We start from the raw sequence: 13238 nt of genomic DNA on the forward strand, positions 1-13238 counted from the left end.
TATGAATGTATTTTATATATATACAGTATGTATATGATATGTATGTTGTATTGTATTACAGCATTGGTATACACCCATACCCACAAAATATTTGGATATACTCAGGGATGGAAATAGGCCCGGGGGGCTGTCCCTCCTGAAATGGGACAGTTGGCAGGTATGTTATTATATTTAGGGACTCGTCCCCTCATGTTTTGAGTATTCCCCTGATAACATTAATCCGGTTACTATGTGACAGAATATCGTCTGAAGGTGACAGACACACAATGTCAGCCGCCGTTATTTCGAGCTGGAAAATGCCTCAGTACCCGGGCGCTGCGCGCTTGACGGCAAATCCTCTGTACAACTGAAACGAATCGGTGCGGAAGCTGCTTGGCAGTGAGGCGGATGTGCTGTCACTTGGTTGGTATTGAGGCGGAACTGTTGTGTAGCTGCGCTGTTGCTGGAGGAGAGGTATCGGTGACGGACCGTGCTCTCCAGCCACCTTGCAATGTCCTCCTTGCTGTTCACATTTCGGTCTCTGGCTGTAACTGGGCTGCGATGTACCCCGGTGAGGGGTAAGAAGCGTTGGCTTAGGCCGTACCTAATGGCCCTGGAAAGGCAGCGGAAGTTGGAGGACCCCCCGAAGCCGGTGCCCAGGTAAACTTACCCGCATGCCTCCTACTGCCATCACTAGTGATCTGACACACGTGGGTTAATTAAACATCCCGATCAGCAGCTTTTCCGAATCAGAAAGAGTGATTGGCGGTCGGGTTAAAGTCAACATGGAATTTGTTGCAGATCCCGCTGACTTTGGTTATATTGGCCGTTGAGGTTATAGTAAATGGCAGAAGATAGGGACCCGTGATTACATTCTCGGTCAGAGATCGGCGGGTTATGTTTATGATTTAATAGAGGGAAGCTGGTTAAAAATTCTTTACATCCTGTCTCTTTACCGGCTGGGTTTAAACATGGCAGAAGGATGTACATCACTGGCCCGTTAAGTCTTTCCAATGACATTTACGTTGTGTGGATGTACCTGTGCATAATTCTATTCATATATATTGATAGAACCTTTAAATGTATAGCGCGATACCCTGCTGACTAATATTCACCCAAAATGAACGCATCACATGCTGCTGGGTGTCTTTGCCTCTGACCCTATGTGTTATGTTATGTGTACAGCTGGCTGAATGTGATTAAAGGGACAGTTTGGCGTCCGATGAAGAATGTATATTATTGTATTTTGTAAGAATTCTATAACCTTTTAGAAAGAAAATAAAATCACTTACCGTAAGGAGAAGCTGGTATGCGCTACCACATCCAATCACTGGCAAAAAGCCCTGGAATTGTTGCGCAAGCCAGTGGTGGGCTTTATTCACTAAAGGGGGTGTTGACCGTAAAGCTTGTTAAGAGAGTTGTGTTCTAGCAGCTTGACTTTGCTATACATTTCTAAGGTCCATACCAATGAGCTTCAGCCCTGTACAACACACACTTAAATCGGTTTTCTGATCACTTTCTCCAAAGTCTCATTAAAGTATACATTATACAGGCCCTGTTCAGTCCTTCTTGCTGGAGATGCTTGCTAGTGTTGGCCCTTCTTAATGAATATTGAAGTAATAGCTTAAAAGCACATCTCTTCCCTCAGTAAATAGACCTTGTTGACATGTGACGGCGACGAGCACAATTGCTACTGAGTTCATCTTGATGTTAACATCTGTTGAGTTCAACTCGGTTTCATCCTAACCCAACTCGCCAGGAGATTCTCAGTCTGATGTAACTCGGCTCAGCAGCAAGTGAACATTTTGTGAGCAGACACATTGCCGTTGGGCATTGTTGAATGGTGTTGACTTGATTCCGTAACAGGACTGACATCTCAAACCTTAGTGAATAGACCTGCTTTTCCCCTACATACCATAATACTAAACTGAAAGAACACTTTATGTTGGTGAAGAGATGCTAAACATTTAGAAGCAAACAGTTTAAACCTAGACGCAGGAGCTGATTGTGTCGTAACTTTACCGTGAGATAAACGCCTCTATACATAACCCGCACTGGATAAATATCACATCGTATAAATTATATATATACGGTGTATGTATGTATGTGTGCATGTGTGTGTATATATATATATATATATATATATATGTGTAACCAAATATTAAAGAGGCACCAAAGGGCTTTATTCGCTAAAGGGAGAGTTGTAAGGAGAGTTTGCAGAAAGTTGCGCTATCAATTCTCGCACTTCACCGTTCATTATGAAGGGCTGACACTGACGTCTTCCTTCGCCAAGAAGGCTTGTGCTCGCTCTGTATAATGCATGAACTGATGTGTAGGGAGACTTTCGATTTGAATTATACATCATCGAGGCGCAACCAAGCTCTTTCTACCGCAGAAGCTCACTGAGGTTAGACCTTCATAATGTGTAGTGAAGCCCAGAAGTGGAAACAACTTTCCTGTCACGTCTGACGTTAGTGAATACACGCCAAAGAGAGGCTGTTTAGGCTTTAAGTCATGGCTTGTGAGGCATATTGAGGGCATCCTTAGCAGTAACACAAGTTAAACACACATTCCCTTTTCCTTTTTTCTTTATTGGAATAAGAGAAAGTAATAAAAACAGAGGGGGGCTTAATGGCGACAAGCAGCTGTCATATTGCTGGATGGGCTACTAATGCTCAGCTTGCATTATTTTAACCCTTATAACCTTGTCATCTTAGGTCACAGCAGCCAAACTTTGACTATCATGCTGAGATTCTTGCTTTCTCCCAGCGACTGAATGAGACCTTCTCCTTGGATCTGTTGAAGACCGCATTTGTAAACGGCTCATACGTGGTGCAAGAACAGAACAGGCGTCAAGAGCTGGGTCTGGACAAAGAAACGGCTGCTTTAAGTCTGAAGGATAACAACGAGCTCTTTGAATGTGGTTCTGACTTTATTGGATTGTACCTTCGAAATACCTTGGAGCAAGCCTTCCCCAACCTGCCTGCTGCTGGTGTTAAAGCCTTAGTTGACTATCTTACTGGCCAAGAAATCATTAGCCATATAGCCCGGAATATGGCAGTCGAAGATCTGACTCTGAGTTCTGAATGCCCTTTGTCTCCTGCCACCCTTCAAAGAACCTTCTTTGCACTCATTGGCGCTCTTCTCCAGAGCAGTGGCCCTGAGAGGACAGGGCTATTTATAAGGGTAGGTTTGTTGAGTGTTATTTATACAGTTGTAGATTTTGAGATTTCATGTCCGCCGAGGTTTGTTGCTAGACACTTGTTTTGCCCGTTATGTGTTCGGCTAGATTGCTCATTCAGGTAGTGTTATGGTAGCCTCTTCCAACAGCAAGTTACACAGAGCCCTAGTCTAGATGTTGAATTGGGCAGCTTGTTATCATAGCCTCAACTTTGGACATGGAAAGTCACGTATGGCTGAAATTTAGCTAAATTGTCAGTTTGATAGTTAATCTTTTGGATTACTGGAACATATTATTGTTTTTATATAGCGCTATCAGATTCTGCACTGCTGTACAATGAGTAGACAGGACATAACAATTAGTATATAACATAGCAAGATGACATACAGAACCAGGTGAGAAGGGCCCTGCTCAAATGAGCTTACAATCTAGATGTTACATGTGCCTAGATTTATTCACTCACTGTGTGTTGTAGCAAGAGGAGAACCCAGGGTGTTCTTCCTGTAAACAAAGTACCGAGATCTATTTAATGCCTAGCTAAAGTGGAGACTTGGAGTCTCTTTTCCATACCAACATTTCTTCAATGTTAGTGTTGTGCCTTCAAGAGATTCTGTTTCTCCTTTTTATATATGGGTTATTTGCTTTTAGGACTTTGTAATGCCACAGCTGACTGGGAAGGACCTGTTTGATGTCTGGTCTGTTACAGACCCCATGAGCTTGCTGGTGGAGGAATTATCTAAGAGGAACATTGACCTCCCAGAGCCCAGACTCACCAGGCAGTCAGGAGCCAGCACTGTTCTGCCCGTGTACTTTGTGGGTTTGTACTGGTAAGTGTCATTGTGAAACTGTCCCAATTACTTTTAACAAAAATAAACTATAAAAACAGGCAAGAAAAAAAATATGGTGGTGTAATTTTACTGCATCGCTCACGTAATGAAAGAAGTGGATTATCCCCTTAGCCTTGCAATCATGGAGCATTGAGGATGGACTAGAACTTAAAGCAAAGCTTTACATGAAACCCGACCTAACACGTGGTTCATTGGTGTTCATAACCAACTTTATTGGGAATCTGGGACACCAACCGGACAGAGTTAAAATTTCTGGCGGGCAAACAAGCATCCGCTGCATTAGAGCTAAGAGACGGCATGAGCCCCTACTCCCTTCTGTCTTTGAGGACGTATAGGGAGGTATGGGAGAGATACACAAGGAGGCCAAGCTTTTGAGGCAGGCATGAGGTTAGCTTCAGACTTTGCTCTTGTTGCTCTATGTCTATCTCACCAATCTCAATCCAACCTCAACTTCGATGTTTTTTTTGATATTCAACTTATTTATTATGCGTTTAATGTCTGAAAACATTCATATTTCTCCCTCATTTTCAGGGGACTTTCTGACAGGAACATCAAGATGCTTTAGTATTTACATTCATAAATTTCATCCTGGCCTTGTCTCTTCCAGGAATTTCCACGTGATTCCATTTTTGGTCATTAATTTAAATCCTTTCTGTTTTTTATTCAGTTACTTGTGATAAAGATATTGGGGTTTTTTTAATAGACTAAAAAGCAACGTTCCCCTCCTTCCAGGAATGGATACTATGACTTATCTTCCCATTAGTTATTTGCTACATAATCTAATTCTTTTCCTACACAGTAATAAGAAACTGATTGCGGAAGGCCCTGGGGACTCAGTCCTGGCAGCCGAGGAGGAAGCTGCCCGCGTGGCTCTGCGGAAGATGTTTGGATTTGCAGAGAACAGACGGCCTTGGGATTACAGTGCGCCCAAGAAGCATCTGATTGAGGGGAAGGCCATGAGCAGTGGTTAAGTTGCCCTGTTGTTAGACTCTGTCTAATGAACTGATAATCATATTCCTGATGGCATCTTTGCTTACGGAATTACCACTTATTTGAAGGTGATCACAAGGTGATATGAGAAGTGGTGTATTGATAGTCTGGTTTGGGATGCAATATACCAACTGGGGGCTTGGTCTGCATGTCACCTGAGGTTTGAAAAGTCTTTTTTTCACCCATAAGTGTATGTACCATGATAGCCTTTTCTCCCACTGTAGGAAGAATAAAAAACTTTAACTTTTCATTTCCTTTCAGAATACTCCTTTTACAATACTCAATGTATTCATCTGCACTATTCGTATTTACGTTTCTTTCACGCTTGAACAACCCCTGTCTCAACACACGCAATGTTTTTAATATAAGTATTACCGATAAGTGTAATTTCTCGCTTGACCCCGCTAATCAACATGTAGACATTTCTCTCCATATTTGGTTGTTTTTCTACTTGACAAAGAGGTTTTTGAATTCTGTTCTTTCACGAACTTGGTGGATTCTGTCATACGCTGTAGAAATAAGTACCATACAAACAAGTTTCTAATGTGATCCGACAAACGGCTATCAAATGTATAGATCTTTACATGAACACAAATGAGTATGACTCTTTCTGACTACTGACCACTGGCAGGGCATCTCTGTGCTTTGTATATAATGCGGGTTCAGTGTAGGAAGACCTGTAGTGAATGCACAGACATACTGTAAGTGTGTGTTTTTCTTTTCCTAAAGATCTGTACTTGCTAATTGTTTTCTGTCCTTTTTTACATAACAAAATACAGTATATATAAAGAGAAAAGGATGACAAATCCCCCACTTCCTTAATGCTAATGATCTAGAATGTAGACACAGACGCTGCTAATTCAAGGATGGACCAGCTCTCCTTAAAGCCCTCAGGCTGTTCATTCCGCTACAATTCTCTTTTCTTCCCCTCATCTTGTGTCCCTTGAATTACTATTAATCAGGTATAGCCAATGTTTGGTTTTTGATCTACAACTCCTTATTATCGTCGCAATACCAATTCCACAATAGCGGCTGATGATTGGCTAAACAGTGACACGGATAGCACAGCATCACGTTTTTTTGGGTTTTTTTTTTTTTATAAGTAATAAAAACATTTTCTTCCAATTAAAAATTCCTAATATTTTGTGAAATAACAAAATGTGGATTTTTTTTTTTAATATAGTAACAACTTTGCCTTTTACAACTTATATTAAGACATAAAAAAGCAAACCATTACAAATCATTGGTATTACGCAAACTATAAATAGCTAATAGAAATATAAACCATTAAAGGTGAAACATTTATTCACAAATCCCCCAAAAAAGTCTACAATTACTGCAAATAATGGATGGGTTCCACTTTCACTGTGTAGTTTACACATACGTTTGTTGAAGTTCACATTGTATATGATTAAAACAAATCCATGCTTTTTCACCAGCATGTCAACAACGTGTGTAACTGAAATTGTTGTCAGACATTCAGAAAGTGTATAAGATATAAATTCATTCTATCTTTAAATGAAAGCTGAGTCCGGATTCGTCTCTTAATGACTACAATTCTAATTGCCATGCTAGTAATAAGTAACAATGAAATAACGGTAGGCACCCCAACGGAATAGAGCAATACAATAAAAGATTATTTCGCTTACTACAGACAGGGCTGATAGATCATGTATGTGAAATAACTCAACGCTAACAAATTCAGTGGTATATTCATATTCAGAAATTATTGATTTGATTTCAGTTGAGTCTTTATATTAATATGGATAGAAGTCCATTCTGTTGTCCAACAATCTCATACTAGGCATCTATATTTCAGTCATCATAGTCATTGTGATTCTTTTTGGAGGTTCCGCAGATGAATCCAAATAATCCAGCTGCTGTTTGACTGATGCCCACAACGCCCTCCAGCAGGCCGATGATGGCTAAAGCCACAAACACAGTGATGTGGATAATCTTCTGTGTGTCTTCATTCAGCTTTAGGTCGTAGAATCTCTCCTGGACCATTCCAAGGGTTGTGGCATTGCCAGGGTCATGTGTTTGGAGGCAGGTGGTGTTAAGGAACCAGGCCAAATCAAACTTGAGATCGCCAAAAGAACTAATAGGAGAGAAAATTTGCAACATAAAGGAAAGAAGACATGGCTTATTCCTGCTGAGGTAGAACACATACTGTTGGGCTCGTTGGGGTTTACATATGAATTTGCCAAAATACATTAAATACGGTCCTTTGGCAGAAATCAAAACTTTTAATACTTTTTAATAAAGCAATAATATCAACAGAAGTACATACAACTAATTAAAAATCCAGAGTTGAAACCAATGTCTGTTGTACCTGTACAGGCAGGTATATATCAACAAATATGACCATGAGATATTACTAAAAAAACGAAAATCGTCATCCAAAAAGGAAAAGTTCCAAAGCAAAAGCCGCAGCGTTAGGTAGACTCACTGAATGTTGCACCTAAACTGCGCAAGATATTTGATGGGTAATACGTACAATAAAAAGTCTGCCAGGACACAGAGCATGCAACAGTGCCCAGCATATGTTTCTTTCACATTTGTCAACCCTAAAATAAAACACACAAGCATATTCTGCAAAGCACTGGGAGGCTGGGGACACGACCATTAAAATAAAATTGCCAACATATCTGAATTTGCTGCTACAGAAAGGTTTACTATTTGCATACAGCGTGGCATTACTACTGAGTAGGTTTGTTCACATTGCACATTGCCTTTTCTGCCGTAAAGATACCTGATATTGGCCAACGTGTAGTCGCACTTGCTTATATCGTTGCTTCCGGTTTCACAGATGAGAGGTCCTTGGCCGATGGCAAAGATGGAGAGGATGCTGCAGTAAGCGGCTCCAATGATGCCCACTAGACTCAGCAAGGAGGATGCGAGCATCTGTAAAGCGGGAAGGCAGGTTAAAACAATAACAACGCTGCTGCTAGAAGAGCTGCATTACCCGTTAGACCGCAGAGAGTCAGCAGTTCTCTGGTTTTGTGGGGGTTGAAGTTTTGACCAGGTGGGAAAATCCGAAAAGAAAAGCGCTGCTCATATGCAAAAATTGTATAAGCCATCTCTATCCAAAGCCGCACATGTTGAGACTGGTTTGTCTGCCGTATTGGTGTTTCTTCTTGGCAGCGTCTCTTATTACTTAACATCCTTCTATACCCGAGTGTACGATTTCTCTAGAGAGATAGGTAATAACACGCCACATCCCTGAGAAATATTCCGCTTTTTAGTCAATCAAAGATTCAGTTGTCAGCAACCAAATGGTCCTAATGGCGCTCCTTATGAAAACCAAGTTTCGCCAGAAGGTAAATATATCCTGAATTAAATTACCTGTAATCATGCCTTGGTTTCAATTATGATGTTCCAAAGAACCACAAAGAAGTGGTATATCAGTATATATATCAGAAAATGTAAATGTTCTTATTCTCTTATAGACTGCACCAAAACCTGCTAGTGTACGTTATGTAATATCCAAATCTTTTTTCCATTGTTAGGGTGTTCTCATCCTTATTTTATTATATGATGAGATGTGTGTGGATACTCGTTACATACCCCACATCTGGAGTTACAGCTGCCTTTCTTCCGTGCAGCCAGTGACATGGCAACAGCGGGCAGGACCTGTGGAAAAGCAGATGGGATTACTGGTTTCTCTATATATTTAAAGAAATTCCATCAGTTTTTATAGTATAAGATCAATAATAATAATAAAAAAAAAATGTGATGTTTTCTTTTTTATAACAGTTCCAGTGTCTATATAATATAATGTTTTGGGGCAGCTGCATATAATGTGTTCTAGATCTTGGTCCAAATCAACTCATGTGATCTATTAGACAAACACCCTGACTCCTTATGATACTGCCTGTGATAAAATAAAATGGTTCGGTCTTAATCACCCAGTCGGACACTCTGACTAATGAAGGTCTGTGAGGGAACGGACTTCATTAGCATTGCCATAAGGAATCAGCTCTGTGTGGTGTCTGAGCAGGGAAAGTCACCAAAAAATCACATGACTGACAACAATTGTAGCCATCAGGTCTGGAGATAAAGGAAGTTTATTGGAACAAAATGAGCTAAAACCAAATTTTTGTCAGCATTAATCTACATTAAAGTATACAGCGCTGTATTTTATGCTCAAGGAGACAAATATTTTTTTTTACATGATGTTAATATTGCTTTATGTCACTGCTAACTATAAAGTTTAGCTCTGTGGGATTTTTTGCCCATTCATCCAGTAGAGTAACTCCCTAGTAACCGGTCTCCCCCTCTCCCGCCTTTCACCCCTTCAATCCATCCTCAACACTGCAGCTAGATTAATTTTTCTCTGCCGCCTTTCCTTATCCGCTGCCCCACTATGCCAATAACTTCATTGGCTCCCCATACCCTCCAGAATCAAATTTAAACTTCTGGCCCTGGCCTGTAGCGCCCTCAATAACTCTGCACCCCCTTACATCTCTATCCTCCTATCCAATACACTCCTACCCACCCCCTTCACTCCTCTCATGACCTGCAGCTATCTTCTACGGTTGTTACCTCTCCCCACTCCCATATTCAGGATTTCACCAGCGCTGCTCCCCTCCTGTGGAATTCCCTTCCCCGTTCCCTCAGACTTTCTGCCTCGTATGCAACGTTCAAAACCTCTCTGAAACCCCACCTGTTCAGGTAAGCATTCAACATTCCTTCCCAGTACTCCCAACCATCATCATAATCAAGCCATCTGAACAATCAACAGCTTCAACACATCATCGGAACCAAATCAACTCATCCCCATCCAAGCCGTCCTCTCCTATTGTCTCACTTCCCCCTCAACCACCGACTAGATTGTAAGCTCACAAGAGCAGGGCCCTCTTCTCCTTTGCACCAGTTTGGTGTTGTATGTGTTACTGTATGTGTTTTTAAATTGTTCTTCTGACAGTAACAGCGCTGCGAAATCGGCACTTTATAAATGAATGTAATGTAATGAGGTCAGGCACTGATCTTGGATGAGAAGGCTTGGCTCGCAATCTCCATTCCAGTTCATTCCAAAGGTGTTTGACCGGCCGGTGAAGTTCTAACACACCAAAGTCATCCATGTCATTATGGACCTTGCTTTGTGCTCTGGGACACAGTCATGCTGGAATAGAAAAGGGGCTTCCCCAAACATTTCCCACAAAGTCCAGTGGCAGCGTGCTTTACGCCGCTCAATGCGACGCTTGGCATTGTGCTTGGTGCGTGCAGCTGCCTGGACATAGAAACCCAATTCCATTGTGCTGATATTAATATCAGTGGAAGTTTGGAGGTCTTCAGCTATGAAATCAGCAGAGCCTTGGTAACGTTTACGCACCATGTGCCTCGGCACTCGGCAACCTCACTCTGTGACTTTATCTCGTCTTCCACTTCGTGGCTGAATTGCTTCCACTTAATTTCACCAACTAGTAAGTGGGTCCCAATACTTTTCTTCATATAGTGTATATAAATAAATATATGTGTACATTATATATATAAAATGTGTGTGTACACACACACACACACACACACACATATATATATATATACACACACACACACACACACACACAGTATGTATTATATATTATCTTGGATCACTTTATTGGGGTCAAACATAAAGGCTTTAGTATCACTCTATCAGCATGGTTGGTAATGTTGTACTGATTAAAATCAGAAAACAATGTACTTGATGGGTCTACATTAGGTAATAAAGCATGGGTCCTAAGACATTATAATGAAGGGAAGTAGTTTAAACTGCAATTTAAGAAGTGCGACATGCAGAGATGTGAGATATCACAGCACAAAGCAATGTTTCAACAGGTAGAACACACGTTTGTTCCATGCGTGAAAAGAAAGACATTTCTTGAACATTCTTATGTCCTGGAAATATTTATTACAGGTTATTTTTCTGGGGGAGAGTGTGATAAGGAAAATCCCTGGCAAGACAAATTGTTTCATATCAAACCAGCTCAGTTTAACTATTTGCTATAAGCCGCTTCTGGGAGTGAGTGTGAGTACTCCATTAGGTGCAGTTGTTGGGTTAGTCTGTGTGTTCCAAATGTGTTTTTGGTCACTACAATGTTCATAAATGTAATGTGGTGGGGGCTACATTGTAGAAATGACTTGGGCCCCCTAACCACTACCTCTTGATTTCCGTCATTAACCTTCATGGTAGCCATGTGTTTGGTATAGTTAATGTGGGGGAGCAGGAGGATACGTACCCCCGATGGCACAGACCTTTCTCCGCCTGAGCTCTAAAAGTCTGTATGTGCAAATTAAGCAGTACACCGGTCATGAATCGTTACAGTGACATATACAGCCCCCCACCTGGATATTACATATGTATCTGCTGTGCCATCTATACCTACACCACTGATATGAGGCATTTAACTGGGGTTGCCATATGAGATGAATGCTGTGATGGATGCCACTTAGTGTCCATCACTGCCCAGAAAATCTATACAAAAATCCATAGGCATGAAAGCTGGCATTTTCCATCTTCCTAATTAATCCAAAATATAGCAATAATGCACTATATGCAGGAGGGCCCCCGTGTTTTACAAAGGCTCCCAAAAGCTTCTTGGTGCATAAGTGAGCTGTTTGAAATTGGCACTAATACCTTTAATGACATGTGACTTCTCTAATTACCTTTTCACCCGGCAATGTGTGTGACTGGCTTGTGTGTGGGTAAAAAGTGCACCCTGTGTTTTTTTCTCAACTAAAAAAATCACATATAACGGAGCACCAGTTTCATACATGCTCCAAAACATGTTCCGACTCACTAGCAATAAGACCTAAAACATATACACTAAGAAGGGGCTGATGCAGCTTGCAGAGGAAAGCCAGCATTTTATGTTAAACCACTGCCAATATCACGTTTAGGGCCATAATGATAATATGGAAAGTACATAACTATTTCATCTATATGTCAAGTTGGATGCGTCTGAGCATCCATTGAAGAGCCATTCACAAAGCCGAGAGGTGATGCACGAAAGTGGATCTAACCTTACATCATAATAAAAAATACAGATAATGGAGAATCTTCGTACTACAATATGCAGAACACAGCTCGTAAGTTAATGTGGAAGGTAGATGCCTTCATGCATAATTAACAATACACCCAAAATACCAACAGATACTTACCAACAAACCTCCTCCAACCAGTCCTGGAAGCCACCACTCATAACATGAGATGGGACTATACAGAAGTCTTCCATCCTCCACATAGTCTGCAATTAGTGGAGTCAAGTTGAATGCTATGGCCAACAAGGCCAGTATCAATAAAAAAAATCCATTGCAGGATGTCCAGGTTTCAATGCAAGTCATTCTGCTGAAGTCCGAGTCTGCCGAGTCTGCTGAAGACCAATACTAATGCCTGCTCTCAGCTCATGTTAAACAGTAAAGTTAAAGTTTAGCAGAGAAGAGGAAGTCTTAGGAGCCTTAATTGAGATCATACAAGTCCAGAGTTCAATTGCTCCAGGAAACCATCTAATATCCAGGTGATGCTCAAAGAGTACACTGCATGACCCGTATTAAGCAATAGTAATTCTATACAGCTTTCCAGGTACCATATTATCTCTACTGAGACGTAAACCATTTAGTAGTCAAATTGAGTACATTATAATCCAAATAACTGCATTTCCGGACATACGGTGTGTTCTTAACTGTCCTTTGACCAGAGTTACCACATTTCCTATCTGCCTTTCAGGGACACTTACTTTCACAAGTGCATCAAAGTTTTGCTTGGGACTGGCAAAAACGTATCTACTTATTTACGCAATCACCGGCTACATAAAAAGGTCATACTTCTATACATTTGAGCTATCTCTTTTTTAATTGTTTCTCAATGAGCATGTATGAATTACTAACCTTATATAATAAACTGCAAAGAAATTACACATTTCTTAATGTATAAATAAAAGATATATTGGTGTAAATATATTCTTGAAAATAGAATGCTAACAATACAGTAAATTATAAATATTTACTTTCTCATTGCCAACCTTGTTTCAAAAAACAGCTTCTCTTTGCCAACTTTGTCTCCTAACAGCTTATCATTACCAACTTTGTCCAAAATAAACCAGCTTCCCCGTGCCAACAGTTTTCCAGTGCCAACTTTATCCCCCAAAAAGCTTCCCAGTGCCAACCTTGTCCCAAAAAACAGCTTCCCAGTACTAACTTTGTCCAAAATAACAGCATCCCAGTAGCAATCCTGTCCCCTATCAGCTTCCCAGTGGCAA

The 13238-nt window shown here is 40.8% G+C and overlaps 2 protein-coding genes across 2 annotated transcripts; one reads left to right on the top strand and one right to left on the bottom strand.

Annotated features, from left to right (window-relative positions):
* The first annotated feature begins 490 nt into the window (after window positions 1-490).
* LOC149288202 (large ribosomal subunit protein mL44-like) lies at window positions 491-4979 on the top strand. The gene is made up of 4 exons (XM_089491963.1): window positions 491-639; window positions 2697-3165; window positions 3809-3987; window positions 4808-4979. Exons 1-4 carry the CDS (start codon window positions 491-493, stop codon window positions 4977-4979), a joined length of 969 nt encoding a protein of 322 aa, XP_089348089.1.
* Window positions 4980-6813: 1834 nt separating this feature from the next.
* TM4SF20 (transmembrane 4 L six family member 20) lies at window positions 6814-12324 on the bottom strand. The gene is made up of 4 exons (XM_089491965.1): window positions 12142-12324; window positions 8566-8631; window positions 7751-7902; window positions 6814-7096 (listed from the first exon to the last, which is right to left on the bottom strand). The coding sequence occupies exons 1-4, from the start codon at window positions 12322-12324 to the stop codon at window positions 6814-6816; spliced, it is 684 nt and encodes a 227-aa protein (XP_089348091.1).
* Window positions 12325-13238: the final 914 nt, after the last annotated feature.

The sequence above is a fragment of the Sceloporus occidentalis genome, unplaced genomic scaffold, assembly GCF_023333645.1.
Source record: "Sceloporus occidentalis isolate IW3139 unplaced genomic scaffold, rSceOcc1.0.p SCAF_53, whole genome shotgun sequence".
NCBI lineage: Eukaryota > Metazoa > Chordata > Lepidosauria > Squamata > Phrynosomatidae > Sceloporus > Sceloporus occidentalis.

Excerpts from the sequence above, each read along its gene's own strand:
- LOC149288202 (XM_089491963.1), top strand. The coding sequence starts at position 491 with ATGTCCTCCTTGCTGTTCACATTTCGGTCTCTGGCTGTAACTGGGCTG. Across the intron at positions 640-2,696 it reads CCCCCGAAGCCGGTGCCCAG|GTCACAGCAGCCAAACTTTG; the intron begins GTAAACTTACCC and ends TTGTCATCTTAG. Across the intron at positions 3,988-4,807 it reads TACTTTGTGGGTTTGTACTG|TAATAAGAAACTGATTGCGG; the intron begins GTAAGTGTCATT and ends TTTCCTACACAG.
- TM4SF20 (XM_089491965.1), bottom strand. The coding sequence starts at position 12,324 with ATGACTTGCATTGAAACCTGGACATCCTGCAATGGATTTTTTTTATTG. Across the intron at positions 7,903-8,565 it reads GCTGTAACTCCAGATGTGGG|ATGCTCGCATCCTCCTTGCT; the intron begins GTATGTAACGAG and ends CCCGCTTTACAG. Across the intron at positions 7,097-7,750 it reads TACACGTTGGCCAATATCAG|TTCTTTTGGCGATCTCAAGT; the intron begins GTATCTTTACGG and ends CTCTCCTATTAG.